At 60.9% G+C, this 22,352-nt stretch overlaps 1 protein-coding gene and 1 long non-coding RNA gene across 4 annotated transcripts; both read left to right on the forward strand.

Annotated features, from left to right (window-relative positions):
* Positions 1–2,320: 2,320 nt before the first annotated feature.
* On the forward strand, positions 2,321–13,838 carry AIRE (autoimmune regulator). Of its 3 annotated transcripts, none has more exons than XM_070597289.1 (14): positions 2,321–2,676; positions 3,207–3,381; positions 3,634–3,789; positions 4,176–4,250; positions 4,891–5,004; positions 5,994–6,136; positions 6,305–6,385; positions 7,328–7,443; positions 8,549–8,648; positions 9,153–9,335; positions 9,979–10,097; positions 10,233–10,365; positions 12,228–12,296; positions 13,441–13,838. In XM_070597289.1, exons 1-14 carry the CDS (start codon positions 2,527–2,529, stop codon positions 13,519–13,521), a joined length of 1,695 nt encoding a protein of 564 aa, XP_070453390.1. In that variant the 5' UTR covers positions 2,321–2,526; the 3' UTR covers positions 13,522–13,838. The 3 variants fall into 3 exon arrangements, with proteins under 3 accessions (XP_070453390.1, XP_070453392.1, XP_070453391.1); XM_070597291.1 differs by having other exon boundaries at positions 2,380–2,676; positions 10,233–10,335; XM_070597290.1 differs by having other exon boundaries at positions 2,380–2,676; positions 7,331–7,443.
* Positions 13,839–17,568: 3,730 nt separating this feature from the next.
* Positions 17,569–19,819, forward strand: LOC139079829 (uncharacterized). The gene is made up of 2 exons (XR_011533771.1): positions 17,569–17,954; positions 18,959–19,819. It is a non-coding gene; the product is annotated as an uncharacterized lncRNA (long non-coding RNA).
* The last annotated feature ends 2,533 nt before the right edge of the window (positions 19,820–22,352 follow it).

Here is a 22,352-nt window from a genome sequence, read left to right on the forward strand (position 1 = left end):
CTGCAGAGAGGCTGAGTGATGGCCGCAGTGGTCAGGCGTGGCCGGCGACACACGTACACCTGCAAGGATTTCGAGGATTACACAGGTGAAGCAAAGACTTTGATCTTTGGGCAGTTTTTAGTTCCCTTTGACCAGTCGTCTTGGGGCTAAGGCATCCCCTGATGACCTCTCAGCCACCCAGGGGACAAGTTCCACTGGGCGCAGAGTGACGTTGGAGGTAGCGAGGCTCACGGGAGAGGGTCGCTGAGCCAGGGGAGAGCAGCATTCACTGGCCACCCCCTAAAGCCAGAAGCACGGTTCCCCGGAACCCCTGGGTGCTTTTGTGTGGGAATTTCAGAGCCTGCTGGCCTTTAGATGTGACGTGAAGTGACTTTACCTTCGTGGGACCCCTGCCCACATGAGCAAGGAGACTGGAGGCACTCCCCAACAGCCGGAAGCCAGCTGGGCATGGGGTTTAGGAGTGATTTTGGTTTGCGCTTCCTTTCATCTTTTTACAGAAGATACACACTTGCAGGAGAGAGCAGGACAGGTCGATAGGCAGCTGCCCGGCCTGGGCAGGGAAGAAGATGCTACTCTGAGTGGGCAGTCCCGTTCCGGAGTCCCGCTGGGTGTCTGCAGGAGGCACAGTGCAGGACGGGCTGGGAAGGCCCCCAAGTCACACATCTCTGGGCCACCACCCACAGCTCTGCAGCCAGCCGGCTCGGAGCCCAAGAGGCAGGCAGCGCGAGGGCCCCATCCCTGGGTCAGAGTCCCCAGAACATTCTGTGGGACAGCCAGCCTGTTCTGACTCTGCATTGACTGAGAGCTCCACACGCAGGTCCAGGCTCTCTGAGATGATGACCTCCCAGGCCCCTCACCTCTTCTCCCTGTCCCCGACTCCAGGCTGATGGAGCTTACTTCTCCCCCTCCGTCAATACCCTCCCCGGGCTTGCTTCTGAACACCCCCAGAATGCTCCCCTGGAGCAATCCAGAACTGAACTTTCAGGGAACCCGGGCCTGGAGGCAGGGGAGAAACCAAGACAGGGTTCCCATGTCAGGGGGGACCCTCAGCTCCCCACCATGAACCCCCACTTCAGTATAAAACATAAAGGGCTACACACGTGAGAAATCTTGCCGACACTCCCATGAACTGGTCATGGGTCCAATCGGGCCTCCCCTCCCCTTGCCCCATGTGGCCCATCCCAGTCCAGTGCTGCCCCTGTCCCCAGGCCTCCTGCAGCCAGCACTCACCCTCCAGCCTCATCCACAGGCACCCAGCTTCTCTCTCTAACACAAGCCTGACCAGATTATTTCCTGCTTGACCCCATGGACCGGCCTTCCCTCTGTGCCCTTGCGCAGCCCCCTGCCCCCAGGCCACACCCTGCTGGACCACGGGCTCAGCATTCTTGGAGGCCTGGGTCCTGTGCACCTGCGCATGCTCTGCCCAGGATGCTGTTCCTGCCACGTGGACCTGGGAACCTCTGCTGCAATTCCCTCTGGGAAGCCTTCCCCACCTCCCCCGTGAGCTTCTGACCCTCCAGGCTAGGCCATCCCCCAGCCTAGGCCCCAGGAAGGGTCCTGGGGTGCCTCTCCCTGGGCTGTGAGCCCCACAAACACAGGAGCTCCCTGGCTCATACACAGGCATGTCTGCCCATGGGGTCCGCTGCCTTCTCGAAGCTTGACTTTCTAACACACCTGGAGGAAGCAGAGTAGGTTGCACTGGGGTCCCCCAGCAAACGTGCTCATTTTAAAGGTGAGGCGACTGCAGCTCGGAGAAAGGAAACGACTTTCCCAGCCTCACACAGCCTCCAGGCAGCGCCCAGTGCTGTACCACTGACACATGCTAGTCACAGCCTGCGTCCTCCATCGGCAGAGCACCCCTCTGTCTGACCCGCCTACAGCCTCAGGCCTGGGACTCTGAGCAGGGGCTGTGCCCACTCCCCCCCGGGGACCCTGCCCAAACCCAGTCCCATGGTGGCCTCTTGCCCTGGTCTCTCTGACGTGCCGGACACCCGGACAACCCCTTCCGGTGCCCAAGACATTGGCCTGGGTGAGGCTAAGGGCATCTGTCCTGGCTTTCCCCCATTTGAACAGGGCCCTGTGGGATGCAGGCCAGGACCACATTTTGGGAACTGAGAGGGGTCCCAGCCACCTCACTGAGGGATCAGAAGCTTCCTTTACAAAGGAAAGAAAAGCCGACAGCCTGCTGGCAGGTGCCGAATGGGGGCTGGCGGGTGGATGAGACCTTCTCTTTACTCAGTTACAGGGAAGTTTCCCTTCCTGCCCCTCCGGAAGCTCCCCCGGCCCTGATTGGCTCGAGGGCAGCGCGCCCTTTGCTCTTTCCGTGGGGAGTCTGGTATATCAGAGCCCGGGCCTGGCTGCTCAGCCCCGCGTAGGTGCCCGCCCAGGTGTGCCCGGCGGGGCAGGAGGAGCGCGAGGGTCAGGAGGCAGACGTGGCCCGGACACCCGCAAATCCAGCGGCACCCAGAGGCCGCGGGACCCCAGGCGGGGAGAGGGGGCCCCCAGCGCCGCGCCCCAGAACCCGCGATGGCCAGCGAGGCCCGGGCCGGCGGGGATGCGTCGCTGCGCCGCCTCCTGAGGCTGCACCGCACCGAGATCGCCGTGGCCGTGGACAGCGCCTTCCCGCTGCTGCACGCGCTGGCCGACCACGACGTGGTCCCCGAGGACAAGTTCCAGGTGGGCCCCAATCCAGACCCCCAACGCGCCCGAGCCTTGCCAAGCCGGCGCCCAGGAGCCAGGAGCAGGGTCCCGGCAGAGTTGTTCCAGACAAACCCTCCCCGCCCCGCCCCTCCCGACTCTCCCGCCCCCAAAGCCCCTCCCCGCCCCGGTCGCCCCTGCGCCGTCGCTATGCCCCGCCCACGAACCAGGGGGATGGGCCCCCAGGACAAGTGAGAGCTTCTCCCCTGGCCCCAAGGCCCCAGCCACAAGACGAGGCGATGGTCTCCAGGACAAGTCCCAGGCCCCCCTCAATCCACTTCCCCAACCCTCCGTCTAAGGCAGGGGATGATCCCCAGAGATGAGTTCCAAGTACCCCACACCCCAGAACCCCCATGCCTGGCCCAAGCCAAAGGGATGGACATGGGTGCCCATGTCTCCAGCAGCCCCCTCTGGGTTGGCATCTGCTCTCTAGTCCCATAGTGGAGCGGGGAGTCGGGTACCGGGGAAGCAGGAGGCAGGGAGCCCCCTACTCCCCGCTCTTGCTTCAGGAGACTCTGCGTCTCAAGGAGAAGGAGGGCTGCCCGCAGGCCTTCCATGCGCTCCTCTCCTGGCTCCTGACCCAAGACGCAGCCGTCATCCTGGACTTCTGGAGGGTTCTCTTCAAGGACTTCAATCTGGAGAAATATGCCCGGCTGCAGCCCATCCTAGACAGCTTCCCCAAAGGTGGGGGCTGGGCTGGGGCCCGGGTCCTTGAGGGCTCAGCCTCCCTTCCGGGGGCCTGGGGCCGCTGGAGTCATCCTACTGAGCCCCAGCTGGACTGTAGGAGGAAAAGGATGAGGGGGTGTGGGTTTGGGGAGCCCCTGGGCATCACCTAGGATGTCTTGGGTTCTGAGAGCAGAGGGCCGAGGCCCCGCCCTCTTTGCCCGGTGTCGGTTCTGCTCATGAGGCCCCGCCCCGCTCCTGCTCGCGCTGCAGATGTGGACCTCAGCCAGCCCCGGAAGGGGAGGAAGCCCCCGGCCGGCCCCAAGGCCCCTGTGCTGCTGCCCAGGCCCCCCACCAAGAGGAAGGCCCTGGAGGAGCCGCGGGCCGCCCCTCTGACCGCCCTGTCCCCGAGGGGCACCTCCAGCCCAGGTACCCAGTTTGAGGAGCTGGTGAGGTCACAGATCCCCCCAGGGAGCCTGACACTCCCTGACCACATCCCCTCCCCAGCTGGCCCCGGGAGCGTCTGTCGCACCCCCTCTCCCGGAGCCAGCCTGGTGGGGGCTGCAGAGGTCCCCTCTGGGTATTTAGATGGACACCTGAGGGAGCCTGTGGCCCCTTGTTGCCCCAGGGCCTCGTAAAGTAGGCAGGGGAGTGTTACTTCCTTTTTACTGATGGGACACCAGAGCCGAGAGCCCGGGAAAGCAAAGGGACCCCGGGGGCTCAGGAGACCCCGCCCTGGTGCTCTCCCTCTGCCTGCTGGCCCCGGCGTTGGCCCCGCAGCAGCGACGGCCAGGCTGCCGCAGCTCCCCCCGCAGGCTCCCACGGGAAGGGCAAGCCCCTCAAGAAGCCAGACAGCAACGCAGAGCCCCAGCGCCTCCCGCTGGGCAACGGTGAGTCAGGCCCGTGCTCCCCTGCTACAGGGTCAGGGGCCCCAGGGGGACGTCGTGGGAGTTGGGACCGTGCTGGCCTGGCGTCTCACCCCAAAGCCTTGGCTGCACAGCCACACCAGGAAGGAGGGGACGCCTTGGGTCACCCCACCTGTGCCAGTTGAGTGTCCCCGCCCTTAGGGCCAGCTCAGATTCTGCTTCCTCCAGAGAATCCTCCTTGGTCCCTCACCTGGATGCAGCCTCGCCCTTTTCTGTCCCCTCTCTGCCCCAGGGCATGGGGCCTCAGAGACCTCCTGTGGTCACCTGGTGCTGACCTAAGGGCTGGCTCTGGAACTCCACCTCCTCCCAGCACAACCCAGGGCCGCGCCCTGGGTCCCTGTTCATTCCTGTCCACTGTGTTCAGTCGGCTCGCACACCACACACCACCCCCCACACCACAGACACACACACCACACAGATACACACACACTCCCACGGCCTGTCTTTGCGTGTACATGTGGGCTGTCTGTCTGTCTGTGTGCCCTGGGAGGTAGGAAGGAAGGACTCTGCACCCAGGCACCTCTTGCTCCCCGCCGTCCCCGGCGGAGGTGCTCAGGGGCCGTCTTCCTGACTGGGGACCCCCGTCTGGTGCTCCCTTCCCCAGGAATTCAGACCATGTCCGCCTCGGTCCAGAGAGCCGTGGCCATGTCTTCTGGGGACGTCCCCGGCGCCCATGGGGCTGTGGAGGGGATCCTCATCCAGCAGGTGTTTGAGTCAGGTAGACGGTGCTGGGGAGGGGGGCTGCCAGGGGTCCACGTCCCCCCTTAGCTCCCTGGTGGCCCCAGAGCAGACGGGACGGTGGACAAGGCACGGCATCCCCCTGAGTAGTTCTGCTGGCTCTCCCCGAGGGGGTGGGGACGCCTGGACACGCAGGCCCTGGACCTTCTGAGAGGCTGGTGGTCCACGGCCACATCTACATCTCCTCCGTCCATTGGACGGGCCCCTTCGGGGTCTTGGCTCACAGCCTCTGAGGTCTGCGGGCAGGCCTGGACTGATGGACCCTCTGGGCAGCACAGCCTGCTGCACCCGCCCCGGCCCCTTCTCTCTTTCCCTGTCCCCTGCACCACCTCCTTCCTCCACCCTCTCTGCTGGCACCAGCTGGGGACCCTGAAGACAGCCAGGGCCAGCCGGCCCCCTGGGAGCTGACGCGGGTCCTGGTCTCACCTGCAGGAATTTCCTAAGCCTGTTATAAAAAGTGCCACAAACTGGGTGCCTTAAAACAACAGAAATTCCAAAATCCAGGTGCGGGCAGTGCTGTGCTCCCTCCGGAGGCTCCAGGGCAGAATCTTTCCTTGCCTCCCAGCTCCTGGCAGCAGCCGACAACCCTTGTCCCCTGGCTTGTAGTGGCATCACTCCAGCCTCTGCCTCCGTCCTCACAGGGCCTCGCCGCTGTGTCTCTGTGTCCTCTTCTCATAAGGACTCCAGTCATTGGACTTAGGGGCCAGTGTGAGCCCATCCTAATTACATCTACCAAGACCCTACTTCCAGATCAGGTCTTCTTCTGAGATTCTAGGTGAACATGCTTCACCCAGTACAGGCCCCGAGCAGAGAAGAGTCCTGTGCCCAGGACTCCGGCCCCAGACCTGACTCGGGTGGGTGGGGGAGACGGAAGAGCAAGCTGTGGAGTGGGCAGCCTCTCTGTGGCCCGCCGGGCTGGCCTGGGCCTGCAGCGCAGCTGAGCAGGGGCCAGTCAGCATCTCCTCCCAGGGGGCTCCAAGAAGTGCATCCAGGTTGGGGGGGAGTTTTACACTCCCAGCAAGTTCGAAGACCCCGGTGGGGGGAAGAACAAGACTCGCAGCGGCGGCCTGAAGACCCTGGTCCGAGCCAAGGGGCCCCAGACGGCTGCTCCTGTAAGCGATGCCCCTGCCGCCCTGGGGAGGCCCTCCCCCAGCATACACAGCAGCAGTGGCGTTGCCTCTGGGCCAGGAGCTCTGCTGGGGGCTGGGGGCTGCTCTGAAGGGGCTCCTCGCTGCCCTGGCTGCCTCCACTCCACGTGACCCTCCCTCTTCCTCTTGCAGGGTGGAGGCGATCCGAGGGCAGGCCAGCAGGGCAGAGTCCTGGCCCCTCCTGCCCTCCCCAGTGAGCCCCAGCTCCACCAGGTAACGCCCAGACCACGGGAGGAGCCCCCATCCCCACCGTCCGTGGTTGGGTCCTTCTGCCACGTTGCCCCTTGAACAGGGCACTCGATCGGGTGACGAGGACAGAGGCCTGAGCTTCTGTTCACAGGGTGGAGCCTTTTTATTAATACTATTTTTTTCTGTTAATGAACAATTCTTGAAACCATTCCAATAAGTTAGAGAATGTGAGATCCTCCCAGGCTTTTCAGACCAGGGTGTTGGCCCCGTGTGTGGGTGGGGTGGTGGTCCCTGCTGGGAGCTGGGAACCCCAGCGTCAAGCACATCCTTGGGCTCCCAGCACTGTTTCTTAATGAACAGAACCAGCTGCAGACCCTGACCCCTCTGTGCCCGGCACGGTGCTGGGCCCTGGGCACCAGGAGGAGGACCACGCCTGTCCCAGGAACTCTCTGGCTGGCGGGCTCCGGGGGGAGTTACAATGAGCATGCTCATTGCTGTGCAGGGCTATCCAGCCTGGCAGTCTGGGGGGCTTCTGGAGGAGGTGGCATCTGGGGGGCAGGGTGGGCACTGTCCAGGCAGGGGCACAAGCAGGGTGAAGGCCTCCGGCAGAGGGGGCGGCAGGTGCCCTGGGCCAATGAAACAGGGCTGGGCCTGCGCTCCGTTGCCCCATGAGGAGGGGGCTACATGGGGGTGCGTGTGCAGTCACAGGTGCCCATGGGACACCAGGCTTTCTGAAAGCCTGGTCTCAAGGGAGACGGAGCTGGGAACAGTCTGTGTGGGAATAGTCTCAGAGATGGAAGGGGTCTTGGGGACCTGGGGAGCAGGCAGTCAAGGTGGCATTTCAGGGGCTTGGGTGCCCCTGGGAGACACTGCTGCTGGCGGGCGGAGCCATTCTGGGGTCTCTGGGGGGGGGGGCCACCCCATCCCGGGCTCTCCCGGAGCGCACGTGTCTCTCACCTGCGTCAGAAGAACGAGGACGAGTGTGCAGTGTGCCGGGACGGCGGGGAGCTCATCTGCTGCGATGGCTGCCCCCGGGCCTTCCACCTGGCCTGCCTGTCCCCACCACTCCAGGAGATCCCCAGGTGAGCCTGGCACCCGTCACCTCTGCAGCACCCAGGCCACCCCACCCGGCTCCAGGGCTGCCTCCATCCACAGACCATGAGTGGGAGCTGCCCAGAGAGCCTCCGTTCCACGATGGGGAAGTGAGGCCCGCCTGGGAGGGGGCCTTGGTTCAGGTCGCTGGGCAGTGGGCCTGGGGTCTCCCCATCCCACCTCCCCATGTGGCTACACTATCCTCCCAGCCTGGCCAGCGGGGCCCCTGAGGGTGGTGAAGCAGAATGGAGGCCGAAGGCAAAGAAAGGCCATCGCGTCCCATCTCACCCCATACTCCTCAGCCCAAACTCCCACTAGCAGCTGGCCCCCCACCCCCCAGCAAGGTCCAACTCCACGTCAGGGTTGGGGAGCACAGAGGCCACAGAGCTGCACCGCCAAGAGCCAGTGGGTGCCCGTCCTCCGCGCAGCGCCAGCCCTCATAGTCTGCGTCTTGGTGCCCCTACCCCCGGCCCGCCAAGCCCTGCCCTCCACCACTGGCTCCCACAGGCCATGGTCGTCTGTGTGGTGGGGGAGTGCCTGGGTGGAGTTCTGGCACTGGCCCTGCCTCAGCTTGCTGCGTGACCTTGACCAGGTCACATCTCTGAGCCTCAGATGCTGCACCACTAAAATGAGAGGGTTCAGCCAGGGTCATGGGTCAGCTCCGGCGGACACTGACTGCCTGTCATTCTTCCATTCTCTTCCTTCCTGCCCTGACCGTCTCCCCTTGTGCTGGGCACCATCCCCTTTATGGAAACATGGCAGGGTGGGCCCAGGGACACAGACACCCCAGCCAGGGAGACCCTCCATGCAGGGCAAGGCCCATGAGAGTCAGGCACCGGCTGCTGCGTGTTTTGGGAACACGCATCAGAACAGCTCCAGGGATCAATAGCAGGCATCCTGGGCTCCTGCTGATTGGCCGGGCAGGCCCTTCCACGGGGCTTTGTCCACTTCCCAGCCCCAGCCTCAGTTTCCCCATCTATAAAAGGAAAGGGTGGGCTGGAGGAGCCCTCAGGCCTCCCCTGTGTGACGGGTTTGGGACTCTGTTGCCCCCTCTGCCTTGCCCTGCATGTCCCTCTCTGGTGACGACGCGAGCAGTGGGACCTGGAGGTGCACCAGCTGCCTCCAGGGAAGACCCCAGAGGGACCTGGCCCAGGCAGAGGAGACCCAGCCTCAGGAGCCGCCTGCTGAGACCCCGGTATGCACAGGCCCCCTCCCAGGCCCTCCGTCAGTCTGGAGTCCTGCCCCCTGGCCGCTCCTGTGGGTCGGGCCTGTCCAAGCCATGGAAGCGTGTGCCCCCACCCCCACCCTGGCCTGGCCACATCTATGTGGCTTTCTCTCTCAGGGCCGAGGGGCACCAGCCCCCACCAGCCGCTGTTACAGTGGCCCCATTTCTCAGTGCTCTCATGGGGGCATCGGCTCTGTCGGCCACATGGGGACGCACTTTGACCACTGATAATATTCTCCAGAAATGTTTTAAGCGTTCTGTTGCAGCAGAGATGTGAGGGCTACAACACAAGCCCCGGCATATAGCAAACATTTACTCTGACAGCCCGTGATGGCTTTCTGACCCCAGGGTGGGATGCCTCCCACAACACCAGACCCCACCCAGGTTCCCAGGGTCCCAGCAGTTACTAACTCCCTGGATGCTGCTGGGCAAGGATGCCCTGTGGCCCCTCTGAGCACTGACCTCTGGTTCCAGGTCCTCCTGGGACTGAGGTCGACAGGAGAAGAGGTTAGGGGACCACCCAGGGAGCCCCCGGCCGGGATGGACGCTGCTGTCACCTACAAGCACCTGCTGGCCCCACCTTCTGCAGCCCCCCTGCCGGTGCTGGACTCTTCGGCCCTGCGACCCCTACTGTGTGTGGGTCCTGAGGGGCAGCAGGTGAGTGGGGGCTGGTGAGGTGGCAGTCTTCAGGATGCTCACGGCCTAGGGCAGCCAGAGGCACCTGAAACAGGAGGGCAGCGAGCCACACAGGGAGAAAGGGGACAGGGGTTAGCCGGCGGGAGGGGGGGAGGTTAGGGGTCACCAGACTGGCCTTGAGGAGGGGACACTGCTGGGTGCAGTGAGGAGCAGGCCCAGAACAGGAGGTGGGGGAGGAGAGGGAGGAGGGCATCCTGGAGGAACCCCAGCGGATTCTCTCCTTGCTCCTGAAACCCCCACCCAGCCCACCCCTCAGAGAGGCAGGACAGTGAAGAGGGCCGGGAGGGCCCTGCGGATGGGAAGTCCCCAGGTCCCTCAGCCCCTCCCTCCTGTTCTGGGACAGCCTGTTCCCGGAGGGAGACTTGGCCCACCAAGGGGGAGCGAGGTCGGGACACCTCATTTCCCCCGGCTGCAGCCCAAAGGTGCTGGGGCGCCCTTGACCTCGGGGCCAGGATCCCAAAATCGGGGGCCCCACTGTCTGGCGGCCACAACGAGGCACCTTGCGGATACCCACCGGCGCGCCCCTCCCCGCCGTCCAGCCCGGCGGCGTCAGGGGGCGGCAGAGGGCAGAGGGCCCCAGGTCACCGCGCTGTCTGTCCCGCAGGGCCCTGCGCCCGGCGCGCGGTGCGGCGTGTGCGGGGACGGGGCGGACGTGCTGCGGTGCGCGCACTGCGCCGCTGCCTTCCACTGGCGCTGCCACTTCCCCGCGGGCGCTCGGTCCGGGTGAGCGCCAGGCTCCGGCGGAGGGCTGAGGGCTGAGGGCGGAGGGAGGTGACGGAGGGGGTGGGTCACCCCAACCCACCGTGCCTGTCGCTGCCAAGCCCAGACAGTCCCGCAGCCTCTCCTCCGTCTGCACAGGGCGGTCTTGCGCTGCAGATCGTGCTCCGGAGACCCTGCCCTGGCCCCGGTGGAGGGGGCGCCTGCTCCGAGCCCCGCCCGCTCGGCTGCCGGGCCCGCCAAGGTCGGTGCTACCGCGGCGCCCGGTGCGCAGGTGAGGGTGGCCCCACGGGGTGGGGTTGGCGGAGCCCATCTCCAGGGGAGACTTGGGGGTCCAGCTTCGCAGGTTTGCACCAGACCCCCTGACCGTGTGTTGGTGATTTAAATACAGTATCTTTGTTTCAATCGACTCCTTTTTGATAATTTACATCTGTTTAAAAACGAAACCCACGGAAGCAATGGTGGCTATGAAGCCCCCGGTTGGATGCAGGTCTGTCTCGCAATTAAGCTAGCTATGCCCGGAGCTCCCCTACGCCCCTAGGGCACCCTCCTCCAGCTCCCCTAAACTGCTGCCTCATCCGTCCCCCCCCCCCCCAGCTCTGATCCCTGGAGTATGAATGGGGGTGAGGGGAGCCAAGGAAGGAGGCTCTCCACCTGGGAGGAGCACCCACCCTGGATGACCGAGTGTGACCCCTGTGTAATCTGGCCCCCAATCCTCCAGCGGCCAGGGGAGGAGACCCTCTCCAGCCCCTTCCTGCAGCCGGCAGCCCCTCAGGAGAGGTAGTCCGTCCTCATGTGTTGGTGGAGGAAGAAACCGGGCCAAGGCCCCAGCTGGGGAGCCACCGTCATCCTGGGGCTTCCTCAGAACATGGGGGGGGGTCCCTTGTGTCCCCATTCAGGAGCTTCTACAGGGTGGCATGTCTTGCCCTGACTGCCCACATCAGGGCCCTTTCTGACGATGTCCCTGTCCCCCAAGAATCTTTGGGGGCCCCGGGGTGGTGATTAGTCCTACGACGTCTGCATGCCCATCCTGCTTTCCAGTTCGGCCTCATCCTCCCTGGACACACTATGTGGGGACAGGGCACCAGGCACTGGGGATGAGCCTCTGACCGAGGTCCTACCCACGAGGGGGTTCCAGTGGACCACCTGGCATGGCTCACACCTGTCCACATCCTGTTCCTTCTGGAAGCCTCTCTCATCATCTCCACTGTCTGCACTGCGTGCCCAAGCCTGCTCACGTGCCTCCACTGCAGGCAGCCTTGTGGGGCTGGCTCCCAGGAGAGGGGCCCTCCCTCCAGAAGATGCTCCCTCCCTTGATGTCTGGGTTGTTTTCTCTTAACAGCAAAGATCCGTTTCTGTCCATTGGATGTAACATGTAATGTCATTTTAGAGTAAAAAGTTCCAGCCCCTCTTGGCCCTCCCCGGCCCCCTTCCACAGGGGTAGTCAGTGAATGTGGGTGTGGCCCCCAGACCCTTTCCTGAGTGCCCCCCACACCCCGGAGCTGTGTTCCTCCTTCAGGCGCCCAGGGCTGGCAGCACCTTGCAGGGCCTGTGTTTATCAGACCCTCCCCGGGGCAAGTGCTGACAGTTGCCTGTTTTGAGCTACAAACCCTGCAATTTCTTGTGGTTCCACTGAGTGTGGTCTTCTCTCCCTCCCAGCCGGGGAGGCTGGGGCCTCATTCCCTTCTCGGCTCTTCGCCCAGGGGCACGGTTGGCCCTGGTGATGCTTGTTGGATGGTTGAATGGCTGGCATCGGACCAGGCACTTGCCTCTCTGGGGCAGGGTCCCTTCCAGCTGGTTCTCTAAGTCGCCCGGCTTTCCCCAGAGGGCTGCTGACAGCATTTGGAGCCTGGCAGGCCTGGGGAGTCTTGGGCAGCCAGCTTCCAGAGTTGGCAGAGCCCTGGGCAGGCAGCCCCAAGCTTGCTCACGCCCACCCTGCTCTGTGCCCGGAAGCTAGGTGTGAGAATTCAGTTCTCAGGGCCCCGCCCGGAGAAGCACCCCAGCTCCCCCACTGCCCTGGCACAGGCCACCCGGTCCCAAGGCCCTGTTGCCTCTGCAGGGACTCCTGCTTCCATGGGGATGTCCCCAGCGGGGGTGTGGAAGTTGGGTTGACCTCTTCGCTTTCCCGGATTCCAGGTGGGGGACGATTCTGCTGGTCACGAGCCCGTTCTGCACAGGGATGACTTGGAGTCCCTCCTGAACGAGGTAATGCATCACCTGGTGGGGGTGACACCTGGTCCTCCTCTTCCACTCCCCCCGCCCCCAGCAGCCAGCGTCTGAGCCACGGGAGTGGCTAGGAGACCCCCTCTCTGGGCATACTGAGCACAGTAGGCCCACACCACTCCAGGGTGGTGCTGGCCCCTCCACGTGTGAGCAAACAAGCCAAGGGGAGACCCTGAGCCCCTGGCCCCTTCTAGCCAGCCCACAGGTCCTGGGGGCCTGGACATGGGGGGCCAGCCCTGCAGAACCCCAGCACCGGGGCCACTGAAGCCAGACTCAGAGGCCACGACAGTCCCCGGGTGTGGGGTGGTTGCCTCGAACCTCTGCCCCTGGCACATCTCTCACTCCCCCTCTTGACCCAGGCCCGTCCACCCTAAGATGGACAACTGGGGCTGCTGGGAAGAAACTGTGGCTTTTAGAGGCCCCATCTTCTGTTGATAGGAGGTCAGACTCCTCCAGTCGTTTCCAGAACTCAAGTAGCCAACCCTTGTCCTCCTCGGGTGTCCAGTGTGGCATGTCGGGGATCCCAGCTGACCATGGGGGCCCTGCCCTGTGTGGCGGGCCGTGCATGAGTGGGCCCCGTCTGTGCAGGTGTCTGTAGAGCCCCCAGGACCCCTGGAGGGCAAGAGGTGACCAGAGGTACTGGAGCTCTGGGAGGGGCCGGGTCTCCGGATACGGTCAGAGAAATGGGGGACAGATTCACAAGCCCCTTTGGGTGCAAGTCACCCCCATTCTCTTGGAATGTTGGGTCTTCCCATGACCCCTGCAGTCCTGTTGGATCGTCAGGCCCCTAAGCAGAGTGAGGGAAGGAGCTGGCCCTGCCTCTCCACCTGGGAGGGAGCCACCTCAGGAGGCAGAACAGCCGTGGTGGCTGTGCCCTGGGCTCATAGGATGCTGTGAAGAGCACTGGATGAGGAGTCCCCTCGACTGACATGTCCCGTGAGGCCACGGGCCTTGGTTTCCCCACCTCTGCATAGGAGGGTCCGGTTGGATGGTGTCTTCATGCACAATGTTTATGATTTCAGGTGACCCTGGAGGCCAGGGTGGCCAGATGTGGGGGGTCAGCACAGCTGTCCCCTGGGGCTTCTGGCCAGGGCCCCGAGCCGCTGCCCTCTGCTCTGTCTTGCAGCACTCCTTCGACGGCATCCTGCAGTGGGCCATCCAGAGCATGTCGCGCCCGCTGGCCGAGGCGCCCACCTTCCCCTCCTGATCCAGGATGGCCTAGGCTGGCGGGGCAGCATGGCGGGGGAGGAGAGGCACCTGTGGAGGTGGCCGAGCTGAGAACGGACTCCCCTCCCGTCCCTGCGTCAGCGGCCACCAATGAGTGCCCACTCGTGCTCGCAGCCACTCCCTTCTGCGAGGCACCCGGGGCAGGCTCCCATACTCCCGGAGGCCATCTGGATTGGGACCCAGAAGAATTGTGACGTCCCAAGTGCTGTCAGCGTGTGGCTTGTCCACAAGGCCCCGTCTTTGTGGGGAGACAAAGCTATCGTGTCACTGAAATTACATCTCTCTCTGTGGTTCTGACATGCTCTCCAGTGGGGTGTTTCTGTTTGGGGGAGTCTGTCCCCCTGCATTTCTGGTGTCTGAAGTGCAGGCTGAGCTGGCTGGTGGGGAACTCGCCGTAATGGGAAGAGAAATGCCCGTGAGCAGCAATGGCACGCACAAGTGAACAGCGGGCTCCATTCTGTGCGCTCCATTCTGTGCTGGGAGTGCTCCGGTGGCTCCCCGCTGCCCTGGAGTAAAAACCCAGCCCTTCCCGGCCCCAAGGCTTCGCGTGGTCTGTCCCACCTGCCTCTGCTTCCCCGCTGCTGTGCTCCCAGCCTCCTCTGTCCCTCAAAGGACCAAGCTCTTCCCCACCCAGGGCCTTTGCACTGGGTGCTCCTTCTGCTTAGAATTTCCTTCCTTGGTGCTTTGCACGTCTGTTCTCTCAGATGAGATCTCCACTCTGGTGCCACTTCCTCGTTCATTCGGTCAGTCATTTATCCAAGAATCCTTTGTTGTGGATCTGCTGTATGCTGAGCACTTTTCTAAGTATTAAGGGTCCTGAGGGATGTTCTGGTGAGAGGGACAGATCACATACAAGGGGAAGGTGACCCTAGGGTAACCACTGAGAAGCACGAAGCAGGATGGGGCCAGGGGTGGGAGTGTGCTGGGGACCCCCTTGGGGGAGGAGATGGGAGCTTGCGTGGTGTGTCTGTGGGACAGACGCGAGGTCCTGTGAGTGGGCACGGCGGGCCCTGGTGGACAGCACTGGACCTTATTTCACTCACAGCATCTGCCACAGTCAGAAAGACAGCCACGCCAGAACTGATTTCTTTCCCAGTTGTGTCTGTCTCCCCTGGGAATGGCAGCTGGGGGACCTGGGACCCTGTCCGGTTCTCGGCCACGTCCCCAGGACCTGGCACAGCTGGGTCAGTGTTGGTGGATGGAGATGGCAGGGCTGTCCTAACTCCCCCACCCACAGGGACCCCGAGGTTCAAGTCCCACATCGAGGCTCAGAGACCTGAGGAGGGAGTTGGGGACAGAGCTGGGATGTGTGTGCTGACTTGGGACAGTGGTTTGCATCCCTACCCAGGGAGGGCCAGCCAGGGAGCAACAGCAGGAACAGGCATCCCAGCTCAGGACTCACAGCCCTCAGCCTCTTGGGCACTGTCTGGCTCGCTCAGCCCCTCTGGCAACCCTCTGCGCCTTTGCTGGGTGCATATCAGGCAGCCCCTGCAGGGGTGGGGCGGGTGAGGGGTGGGCCCACCTAGGACAGCGCTGGGATGGGGCTGACCAATGCCCACGGGGGGAGGGCGGGGGTAAGTGCCCCACGCCTCTTGGTGGAGTTGTTTAAACAAACAAATGCCCGCCAGTGTGGACGCCGGTGTGGATGCCGGTCTTGCAGGAGGGAGCAGGCAGCTGTTCCAGGCCAGGCGGGGGCAGGCGGCAGCGATGGGACAGACAGCAGTGGAACAGCCCTGCCAGGAGGGAGTGTGGCAGCCAGATGCACTTGGAGACACCCAGCTTGGAGGCTGGACCATGTTTCTGGAAAAGGAAAGACAGAGAAGGAAAGAGCAGAGATGAGGATGGGGAGGGAGTGCCCACAAGCAGGCACAGGCTCGCTCACCTGGAGCAGGGGTGAGGAAGGCAGGGAGCCACCCCCACCCCGAGATCCGGCCCTTCCCCTATGGATCCCAGCACTGCTGACGCCCAGCCACTGTCCCTGCCCGCCCCCTTACTGATAGGATGAAGTGGGGCTGATGAAGCTTGCAGAAGCTGGTGGGAGTGACATGGTGGGGACCACGCCAGTTTGGAAGTTATATTGGGGAGCCGACCAGGGTGAGCCCAGATACCACAGACACCCTGCCCATTGGTGTCCACAGATGCCAGCCCCCTGGAATGCAGCCTTGCCCTGAAGTCCGCTGCTGCGGTGCACAGATGTGGGCCCTCCTCTCTTGGGGGGCCCAGGGGACTGGAGTCCCCGGCCTCATCAGTATCCCACTACAGACAGGCCCACAGAGGGCCTCCCCTGGGGCTTAGCGCCCCCATTGGTGCTCAGTGCCTTCTAATGCACCCCGTGTCCCTTTGCTCAAATTCAGGCTTCTCCTCTTTGGGACTTGAGCCCCTGAAGCCCTGTCCCCCTTCATCTGGCCCCACTGTGGGCCACGCGGCTTTGTGGCTCCTCTGCCAGGCGGCGGGTCCATCCTATGGGGAATGAGAGCCTGTGTGTGGTGTGTGTGGAGGCAGGAGCAGGCCCCGGGATCCCAGGCAGGGCACAGGGGCTGGGAGGGGCTGACGCCTGCACCTCCAGTCGTCCACTACCTGCCACGGCTCGCCCATGCTGTCACTGTGTCCGCTGGCATTTTAAACAGCAACTAAAAGTGACAAGAGTAACCGCCTTCAAAGTGGGACGTGCCCTTCTGCAGCTCTCACCGCTTGGTTTTGCTGCTCGTGAGTGATGGTCCCTTGGCTGGTTCTTGTCTGTCTGTCGGTGGGGTGGATGTTTGTCTTGCTCGTCCAGCCCTGGAACTTGTCTGCCTGGGTAACACCCTGAGTCATCTATCCGCCAGGCGAGTGACCAGGTGCATGTGGGACGGAGCCCGCGGTCACATACCAGCGGTTCCGGTCTACGAAACACGTGGTCCTCACCAGACTCACTTCCTAGGTGGCCGTGACGAAGTGCCACGGACCGGGCAGCTCTAACAGTGGACATTAATTCTCTCTCCACCTGGAAGCTGGGAGTCTGTGGTGGAGGTGTCCCAGGGCTGGTTCCTCCTGAGGCCTCTGCCTTTGGTGTGCAGACGGCGTCTTCTCCCTGCGTCTGCACACAGCCATCGCTCTGTGCGTGTGTGTCCTGATCTCCTTTTCTCGCAAGGACACCAGTGCCCACCCCAACAACCCCATCTTACCTTAATCCCCTCTGTAAGGCTCTGTCTTGTTCTGCGCTGCTGGGACTAGGGCTTCAATATGGGAATTTTGAGAGGGACAAAGACTTTCTCTGACCACATGTACTCAGGCTCCTCTGAGAGGGCCCGACCTTGGGCTCCGACCTTGGCCCACTTAGCCCAGCTTTAGCAAGAATCTCGCGTCGCTTTAGGGCAAATCCCCCGTCCTTGGAACCTGATGGCTCTCCATATCTGACCCACTCCTCATGCCCCTGTAGCTGACCTCCTGGCCTGCCCCCAGCCAGAGTCCCGTGAAGGGGCTCAGCCGCACCCCGTCTCCCGCAGCCTCCATGTTTCCTCTAGTAATTTCCCGTCCACTGACCCCACTCTGCTCCTTGGACGTAAATCCCCATTTCTCAGGGTTGTTTTCAGAGCTGATCCTGACCTCCCTCCCCCACTGCAAACCCCACTGCAGGGCCCTCCCTTGAATAAAGTCCCTTACCATCTTGACAAGTGTTGTGAATGCCTTTTTCTTTAACAGCGACACGAATCGGCCATCACACCAACATCAGCTCTTTTAATCTGCCAGAGACTTCAAAGGCCTCGCTGACAGGCCCACACTATTTTGAAACCGTTAACACTTTACGAACAAGCGTCTGAACTTCATTTAGTCCTGGGCCGGTCCTGTTTGGTGGACTGTGGGGGACTGGCCGGTGCATATGGACGTGCCCGGTGGGCTCAGAAAAAGACAGCATTTCTGGACACGATTAGACTCAAGATAGCAAAGGCGGCCTGGAGCTTTGGGCTGGTTATCTGAACTGGGCTGAACACACACCCTGTGTGCCACACCCTGTGTCTGGAGCTCTCAAGTCATCTGACTGTCAACCGGGGGCTTGAGGACAGTTTTGAGAGGCCTCACCTCCCTTAATTCTCTCGGGACTCTGAGAGCCTCCTCGGGGAGGTCAGTGTGGCACTCACAGGCAGGGGTCCCACGGGGTCCCGGGGCGGGCTGCTCGGTGGGGACCAGGCCTCTGGGGCTCTGACGGCCGCTCTGTCCACCTGCAGTCTTTCCTGCAGCAGCCCGCCTCCAGCCCGTGTCCAGCCCGCCTCCAGCCTGCGTCCAGCCTGGCTCTGAGCTGCTGGCTGACTGACAGGTCCGCAGCCAGGGGCTCCATGTGGCCCAGCTGAGGCCTCCTGCCCTCTGGCAGAGAAATACCCGACAGAGGAAGCCCGTTCCGGAATGCGATGACATGAACGATGCGTCTGTTCTCAGGTGAGCTCCCGGTTCTCGCCCTCGGCTCCTCTCCATGAGTTCAGTGCACTGTCTCCTCTGTCACCGTCTTTTGTGTAGTTTGAGCTCCCTGTTCTTCTCCCTGCAGACTGGGAGCTGGGAGCAGACAGACGAGGCTGTGGTGGGATCCGGGAAAGAGGGCTTCCTCATGGGTGATGGGCAGGCATCTGGGACACTGCTGCAGCCGGCACAGATGACCAGATTGGGCAAGTTCCAGGCCAGGGCAGGCGGACGAGGGCCTCCCAAGATGCAAGCTAACCTTGCAGAAGAACCCTGGGCACAAACACAGGCTCGCTCTGGTCAAGCGTTGCCTGCTGCTCAGGCCTTGTGCCTGGTCCCGAGGTCCAGGGGCTGACGTGCAGTGGTGGAGCCAGGAGCAGGAGGGGAGGGGCAGGGCAGGCCGGCTGAGAAGCAGGTGGATCCCCGTAACCCCTCCTTCACCCCAGCCGAGGTCAGAGGTCTATTCTCCAGGGGGGGCAAGGAGAGCGTCTGGGCCCAGGAGTGCCACAGTTGAGCAGGGCCCCACACGGGACGCACGTGGCTGGGTCCCCACAGGCAGAAAGCTGCATGCAGGGGCCCACCCCTCTTCAGCTCGAGCCCCATCTTCTTCTCCAGACAAGAGATGGGAAGATTCTTCTGTTGAATCTGACCAGTCTAGAAGGACAAGGGTCCTGGTCCTGGGGGGTTGCCCAACAAAAGGCCCAGCGAGCTCATCCTACAGCAAGGTTCCACACTGTGAGGCCATGTCGTGTTCAGAGCTTCTGCCCACCCCCCCAACTATACACCTACCTAATGTCTAGGCCCTGCCCAACCGCAGCCCCGCCAGGGACCCTGACCACAGTGCCTTTCCCAGGACCCCAGCAGGGCTGGTGGCAGATTTAAAACATGTCAGCACGTTCTTTCATATCCATCTCTTCAAGAGGTGGCAGTTTACTCCTCAACCCTTGAGAGTGTGTTGATCTTAGCAACTTGATTTTCATGAATAGAATGTGCTGGAAGGGCCCTGTGTGACTCCTGAGATCTGGTCATCAGAAGCCTTGAAGCTTTCTCCTTGGATTGCTCGCTCTGGTGGAAACCAGCTGCCAAGTCGTGAGGACGCCCAAGCAGCCCCGTGGCGAGACCCCTGAGGTGAGGCGCTGAGGCCTCCCACGAACAGCCACATGAGTGCGCCACCCAGCCCCAGTGGAGCCTTCAGACAATGCAGCCCCCGCCAATCTCTTGACTGCAACCTCATGAGAGATCCTGAACCAGAACCACCCAGCAGAGCCACTCCCGAAGCCCGGCCCTCAGAAGCCCTGAGATGCTAAGTGTCCGTTGCTGTTTCAGGCCTCAGGTTTTGGGGTACAGCGTCACACAGCAGCAGGCATCCACTGCCGTCAGCTCTTGGGGAGAGGGGCCCTGTGCCCAGGGACCGTCCCACTGCCCTCTCTGGAGTCTCCACCCCACAGTGGTCACAGTGCCCTTTCCTCACCCGGTGACATCTGCATTGGCCACTTTGCTTTTCACAACTAGACCATGTGTTTTTAAGAATACACACAGGCACACGTACACATGTGATAAAACCAGAAGAAAAGCAAGGAAAGGTCAGCAAGAAGATCAGCACGTGGGCTACCGTGGAGGGAACACGTGGTGTCTGAGTCACGCTCTTTATCCTGGGCGGGGTGCGTGCTGTGCTCCTCCGTGTGTCTACCCACATTCCACAGTAAATAAGCATGGCCTGTGTCACTCTCACTGTTTCCTGGACCCCCTTCCCTCCCCTTGCCAATCCCATTCCTCCGCTATCCCCAAATATTTCACACAATGGAATATTTTTCTGGAAAGAAATTAAAACTTTGTCCTCAGGGCCAGCTCTGTGGCTGAGTGGTTAAGTTCGCGTGTTCCGCTTGTCAGGCCAAGTTGGGGTGGCGTGCCACATCCCACAACTAGGAGGACCTGCAACTACGATATGCAAGTATATACAGGGGGGTTTGGGGAGATAAAGCAGAAAAAAAAAATGTAGGGGAGGAAGACATCCTCTACCTAAATGTGGACTCGTCTGGCCGGAGAACGAATTAAATTCACATGAGACAGAAAAGCAAGAGAAAATTAAACAAAGCTTTATGAGGAACCATGGCCCGGGGCCTTTCTTCCTGCAGGAAGAAAGGGCACCCAAGAAGTGGGGTGCACAGAGTGGTTCTATACCCCCAAACAGGATATTTCACATACGATTGAAATGTCCCTCCCACAATAGTCACAAGATTGCCCTGTCGGTACAGCGCTTGATGGACACAGCAGGTAGTGGGTCTGCTGTCTCGGTGGGCGTAGCTGGAGGCAAGTCTATTGTCTTGAGCTGGGTGGTCACAGGTGAGTGCAGCAATCAGTTCCTGGCCTAAGGAAAGATGCTTAATAAGGGAAGTCAGTTACAGGAGGTTACCAGACAAGCACAATAAAATGCAGATTTAAGTCCTTGCCTTTGGCATTGATTAAGAGTTTCTAGAGAGAAGGTCATCTCCTTTCTTCTTCCTGGTACAGAGAGGGAGGCACCTTTACAGATAGAGATTTAGTTCTACTTTTTAGTTGCTTTCCTGTCTGCAAAGAAACCAGCCTCATATAGTCCTCATGCCAAAGAGACATATCTTGGGGTGGTCAATTTTGGGTCCCCACAAAAACAAAAACAAACAAACTTTGTTCTCTTGCCTTCTTTATTTATTACCTTCTTTGTTATTTGTGATAAGAGCACTTAACATCGATCTGTGCTCTCGGCCAGTTTTAGGCGCACACTGCAGAGTTATAACTGCGCGCCACGCCGGCCAGATGCGGGGCTCTGGGGCGCGTCACCTCGCAGAACGGAACTCTGCCCACTTTGGCTCACACATCCCCATGTTCCCTCTCCCCACAATGGAATATTTTTCAGTAAATTTTTTATTACAACATAACATATTGAAGAAAAATACACACATCATAGGTGACCAGCTTGCTGAGTTTTTATCAAGCAAAAGAACTGTGTCACCGCTCAGCTCAAGAAACAGAATGGGTGCTGCCCCACAGGACTCCTAGAGGCCGTCTGGCCGCCCCCCCCGCCCCCCCCCCCCCACCTGACTGCCTCCCTGGGCCTGGACTTTTGCAGGGTGGGCATCTTCCTGAGAGCCCCTGCTCTGGATCCCGGGGACTCCCTCACCAGTGGCCAGACTCCCTGAGAACAGGGGCCTGGTCTGTTCTGCTGACCCAGCAGGGTCCTGTGGGGGATCAGAATTGGCCATCCTGAAATGTGTCTCTTTGGCATGAGGATTATTTTGGGCTGGTTACTTTTAAAAACTGCAGACATGGGAGAAGCTCTGAAAAGTAGAAGTTACCCTTTGTTAAGAGACACTTACATTTGTAAAGGAAATCTCCATCTGTAAAGGTGTCTCCCTCTCTGTCCCAGGAAGAAGGGGGATGACCTTATCTCTAGAAACTCTTATCAGTGTGGAAGGCAAGGACTTAACCCTGCGTAATAACCTGACTCTTGTTTACTGTACTTGTCTGGTAATCTCCCGTAACTGACTCCCCCCATCCCAACATCCCCCTTTGTAGCTGAAGATGGTATTTGAGATGAGAGCCTCTGCCATTTTGGCAAGTTACCCAGTTTTCTGAGTCTCTCCCACGTATACATGTTACAAAGCTTTGTTTGATTTTCTCCTGTTATTCTGTCTCATGTGAATTTAATTTGGAGCTCAACCAGAAGGACCTAGTGTGGGAAGAGGAAATGTCTTCCTCCCCTACAATTTGGCAACTTGGACGGGATAAAAATTCACTGGCTGGACACTGCTCGCTCCTGGACCACTGCAGCTGAGAGATCCTGGACCCCTGACAAGAGCTGGCAGGAGGTAAGAGTTCTTTCCACATCAGTCTCCCAGATCTCTGCCTGCAGGGTCGAGTGGAAGCGAGAGTGGTGAGTTTTTTTGCTTTTCTAAATTTACATTAGGAGAAAATGTTGGTGAAGCTAGTTTCTTGGGCTCAGTGACCCTAGGATTTGGTTGAGTACTCACTGGTTGTAGATCCTTTTCCTCCCAGAGATAGTATTTTTCCTTCTCTCTGTCTTTTTTTGTCATTTGTCATAAGATATGGGCATCTCTATAAGCCTGTTTTCTGGGAATATGAGCGTGACATGGAATCTGTTGCTAAGGGGATCTTGGAAGCCAAAAAGCCCACAAATTTGGCAGGCATGGTTCAAGCAGTTAAGAGCCATGGGGGTGCTCATCACCTTAAGAAGTCTCCTGTGAAAGGATGACTTGGTCACAGAATGGGGCAGATGATGTTGATGCAAATAATCCATAAGCAATCTATAAGTGAAAATTGGGGTGAGTTTATTCTGAGCCAAGTGTGAAGACCATATAGCCCAGGGCTTTCCTTCCCCAAGGG

The sequence above is a fragment of the Equus przewalskii genome, chromosome 27 (assembly GCF_037783145.1).
Source record: "Equus przewalskii isolate Varuska chromosome 27, EquPr2, whole genome shotgun sequence".
NCBI lineage: Eukaryota > Metazoa > Chordata > Mammalia > Perissodactyla > Equidae > Equus > Equus przewalskii.